The sequence below is a fragment of the Nelumbo nucifera genome, chromosome 2, assembly GCF_055504915.1.
Source record: "Nelumbo nucifera cultivar China Antique chromosome 2, China Antique-T2T, whole genome shotgun sequence".
Taxonomy (NCBI): Eukaryota; Viridiplantae; Streptophyta; class Magnoliopsida; order Proteales; family Nelumbonaceae; genus Nelumbo; species Nelumbo nucifera.
The window spans coordinates 85,553,044-85,557,574 of record NC_142650.1 but is presented as its reverse complement, the minus strand read 5'-3'; the positions used below and the strand labels follow the sequence as shown (position 1 = coordinate 85,557,574).

General features: G+C 38.4%; 1 protein-coding gene across 2 annotated transcripts; it reads left to right on the top strand.

Annotated features, from left to right (window-relative positions):
• Nucleotides 1-801: 801 nt before the first annotated feature.
• LOC104590916 (putative F-box protein At3g61730) lies at nt 802-3,638 on the top strand. 2 transcript variants are annotated; one of them, XM_019196601.2, is made up of 8 exons: nt 802-903; nt 1,814-2,013; nt 2,106-2,150; nt 2,232-2,396; nt 2,501-2,548; nt 2,700-2,870; nt 2,985-3,092; nt 3,213-3,638. In XM_019196601.2, the coding sequence occupies exons 1-8, from the start codon at nt 815-817 to the stop codon at nt 3,296-3,298; spliced, it is 912 nt and encodes a 303-aa protein (XP_019052146.2). In that variant the 5' UTR covers nt 802-814; the 3' UTR covers nt 3,299-3,638. The 2 variants fall into 2 exon arrangements, with proteins under 2 accessions (XP_019052146.2, XP_010247990.1); XM_010249688.3 differs by having other exon boundaries at nt 805-1,082.
• The last annotated feature ends 893 nt before the right edge of the window (nt 3,639-4,531 follow it).

Here is a 4,531-nt window from a genome sequence, read left to right as displayed (position 1 = left end):
AATGATTTAATTTCTTACCACCACCTAGATGAAAATACTATTTTTTCCAAGTAGATTTTAAAAATTTAAGTTTTTATGTTATTGGAATTATATATATACTAATAAATTGAAACATTCCAACACGTGTGAATACTTTAACCAATTCAAGTATGTGAATTGCCCTCTTAGGCAAGGTCTTATATAGATGATGGCAAGGCTTTTATTATTCCCATTGCCTAAACAATATGGGACTTGGAAAAAATTTAATGGTGGTGGTCACTATTAATGTTGCTCCAAGTCCCATATTACTCATGAATGGAAATGAAGGCCTTCTTCATCTATAAAAAGATGGTAAGCCAAGCCAAACCAACTCTAGGAATCAATTGAAGCCCATGCTTTTTTCTTCTGCATAGGCCCAAAGTTCAACCAAGCCCTATTTATCTTGGGCTTGTGCCATATTTTTTGCATGTATTACATGTTATTTAATTAAAAAGATTTAAATAATTAAAGTTTTATTATTGAAAACCATTTCTCATTAGGCCCGGAAAGCCCATAATCCTGGCCCGGGCCTGTGTAGGGCCGGGCTAAAAGCCCTTATCATTGGTGCTGAACCTAGCCCGGCCCGGCCCATATGACGAAAGTCTCTCTTCCGGTAGCATACCGGAAGAGATGGGGATACGACATACGAGTGAGAAGAACCAGCACAGCCGCACAGGGAAAACGAGTGAGGACGAAAGTTCTCTTCCAGTTTTGAAATTCCCACTTCCCGCGCCTATAAATAACTTTTCCTTCTTGCGCGTCACAATTCCGAATTCAGTTCAGGGGAAACGAAGAGATGGGAAAACGAGTGAGAAGAACCAGCACTATTTGCAGTTGCTCTTCTCCGCGAGCGCACATTCTCGCTCCTCACTCTGTTTTCTCCTGGTAATCTCTCTTTGGTGCAGTTCAGAGTGAGTTATTAGTGATTTTTGAAAATCTTTTGGAATTACTGGAATTCTCGTTCGATCGTTGACATTGATTGTGATGGTGATTCCGGTGGTTTCAACTTTCAAGGCCAGGACAATGGGGAATCGACCAAAATCCTCGCTCATGGATAGTCATTGGTGATCTGCTAATTATTTTGATATAGAGTTCAAACATTCGTTTGATTTTTTTAATCTCTCTTCAATTGTGAATCAACGAGGTTATTCTACAGAAAATTCTCTCTGTTGACAAGCATATCAATGGCTTTCTTGAATTTTTGCTGCTGTATGCAAAGTCGATGCATTTTGATTTTCTTATTATTTTGATTCTCTAAAATGTTTTCAGCAGTTTCATCTACCGATCGATTTCATAACTAATATATGTAATTAATTAGATCAAGAAATTTTTCGTCAGAAATCTCTTAGTAAATCTCAAATTCCAGCTCGGTTTAGAATCAATATTCTGCGAACTAGCATTGACATCGGAAACTTTAATGTTCTGCCTTCTTTTCTTTCAACCGTTTGCTTTTGTAAAGTTATCTTCTGAATTTAAAATTGAGCTCCAAAGGCGAAGTGAACTACATCTCGAAGTGTTTTCTAAGCTTCCTATAAGTCTATATCGGAATCTCCAGAACATAGCTAGTAGCTCTCTCAAATTTGAACTGAGAGCTTCTTTTTCCGAATGTCTTGTTCTTCTCTTTATAAAAACACCAATAATTGCGAATATAGATTTTCCAGTGATATTCGTGAATTTGAAATCAACATTGTAAATCGTGATTTTCGTGATCGATGCCTGTCGTTATTTCGTTACGATGGAATTTATTTTCACTTTTCAAATATTGTGACTTATGTATGAAACTGGTCGCGGAAAGGTACGAAGCGGATCTCTGGACAGAGATCATGAAGTACTTGGACGGAAAATCCCTAGTGATGCTCGGAGCTACTTGCCGGTGGTTCCACCGGATCACCATGGAAGAGTCTGTCTGGAAGTTCGTCTGCTTGCGCGATCTCCAAGTCCCTGAATCTCAACATGTCGCCTACAAATGGAACCAGCTTTACCGTTCTGCTTTCGGTAATGATGAAAATTTTCTCTTCATTCTGCCATGTTTCGTATATCTCATTTTATTGTTTGTTATTGATTCTTCGCCGTTGGATCTCTGGCAGATGGGAGTCATTCTTACCAATTTCGTCAGCCTGAGAAGCATATTGGTAGGGTTTCCATCTTTGATTTGGAAGGAATTTCGATCATTTTTATTAACACAAGATTGTTCTTCTATGTGGATGAGTTAGATTGGATGAGAATCGGCGCTTTCTTCTTTGACTCTCCGGTGGCGCTCCTGACGGAGAAGCTCGGCGTTCCCGCCAAAATCCCACAGAGAGAGACTGCGGAGATAATGATTCAAACAACCGGCTCTTGTGTCTTGAGAAACATCAAAACTGGAATTTGGCTAGCTGGTAAATTGACTTAAAACGCCCTCATTTGTATTTGGCAATGTTATAATTGCGTATTAATGAACATGTAACACAATCATTTAAATGTTTTTGTTATATTTTTTCAGATTTGCAGCTCGTTAGATGCCCTGTCTGCAACCTTAGCACTTGCGAAGGTGAGACAATCCATGAATTTACGGGGAAGAGCCCCTGGCTTCCCAAAAAATAAAGTTACAATAAATTGGCTTGTGAATGGCGAGGGCCACCAGGATACTTGGCCAAAGTAGTAGAAGATACGAGAATTCATTGAAGATGAGTATTTTGCAGGCACAATGCAGACATTAGATGCAAGGCACATAGAGCTATTCTTGAGCGAGGGATACAAAAATGGGAGCTGGGAGTACGAGAGCGTGGAGACTCACGAAATCAAGAAGCACACAGACATGGCCACTGGGGCCATTTTCGACATTAAGCACCTCAACGATGCTAGCACCTATGGTACTTACTATATACATCACTCCATGTCCTCTGTGAAGTAGACCTGTATGCAAGATTCAGATTGAGTGGTCTATATGCATTACGTTCTGTATGTTCATCTGTGATGCATTGCAGAGGTTTGGGATGCGAAGGCATGGATGGGGAAACCCAATGACTGGCAGCCTAAAGCTCGTATAGCTCACCACGCTGTTGCTGTAAACACCAATTTACAGCAAAACGAAGGTATTCTCATTGAAAAGCCATAAAGAATAACAGTTCCAAAACACATTATGAAGTAGATAGATCATTGTTGATATTGAGCTGAGTGGTGTAAACAAACAAGTTGGTTATGGCTTGGTTCAGGGCTTTTGATAAAATACGAAGCAATGAGAGCTGGAGGGCTAGAAGCCGACGTGGTTGGGATTAGGATCTCTCAGCAGTTAATTTGATGGTCATCACGGGACGTCTCTGCGAAGAGTCTTTTACCAAATTCTGATGCGTTTTACCGGATGGAATAAATAAAATGTTCTCCCATTGGATTATTTTCAAAGGTTGGCCATACTTCAACTCTGAATGTTTTTACTTCCCTCCAACCATCTGGCCATCTCTTAATTTTTCCAAGCAGCCAAGCAGCCAAGCATGCATACATTGTTTAATGGCATTCAACAACTATAAAAATGCTGCCATGTTTGGATTCAATTAGTGGGAACTGGGGCGTTGAAAAATAAATAAATAAATAATTAGTGGGAACTGGGAAGTCCTTCGTTGATGAAACTTCATGGAGAGAGACGGAAAAAGCCGTAGTTTGTATTTTTTCCACACAGACAAGCTTTTCTCTTCTGTACTAATAATCCTTATGACATACCGTCGGCTATAGTGAATTCTGAATCCTAACCAATACAAAACTTGGACCAGCTTAGCCGGAACCCCCAAGCTGAAGTGGGTCCTGATTAACCCGGGAGGTTTTTGGGATCAATGATAATTTCTCTTATGAGATTTATCATATCATTGATTTCACAGACAAATTGTTTATTTGGTACCATTACTTTCATTTCAGCGAATTTCTCAAAATTCAGCTTATGAATTTATTTAGTAGTAATTTTTCTTTTAGGCTTAGTTTGGAGGGAGTACAAATGCAAATATATACAGTGTAAATGCATACAAATATATGCATTTGTACTCCTTCCAAACTGAGCCTTATGGGAATTATCTCACTTTCCATTTCAGATGCCACATCATAAAAAAAAAAAATAGAATTGGCCTGAAAAGACAAATCCACATCAGCCAGATTTTAATAATTAATTTCTGCCGATTTCAACCAAAAGAAAAAATAAGCAATGATTTTTGAATTTCTAATGTGCACCGATTTCTAAAAAATCAGTGTCAGTCCCAAACATCACCTTAAAGTTTATCAGACTAGGCCCACTAGGGTCATTGTGGGGGCTTAATTATGAATTGTTCTTATTTTTTAATTCTATTTTATTATAACAATAATGAAAGACTTGGATTAAATCTAAACCCGATCCAAGACATGAATTTTGGATTGGATTTGGATGTGGCTGAACCCAATTTCGGTTAGTCCCGATTAAAATGCATGTAAATTACATTATTTGTTTTGTTAAATGTAGTAATGCAAGTATGAACAATTTTTTTCCAAAAAAAATAGCAAATTTTATAGGGTC

Coding starts and splice junctions, on each gene's coding strand:
- LOC104590916 (XM_019196601.2), top strand. CDS start 815: ATGGGAAAACGAGTGAGAAGAACCAGCACTATTTGCAGTTGCTCTTCT. Junction 2,151..2,231: donor TCAGCCTGAGAAGCATATTG/GTAGGGTTTCCA, acceptor TGGATGAGTTAG/ATTGGATGAGAATCGGCGCT. Junction 2,549..2,699: donor CAACCTTAGCACTTGCGAAG/GTGAGACAATCC, acceptor AGTATTTTGCAG/GCACAATGCAGACATTAGAT.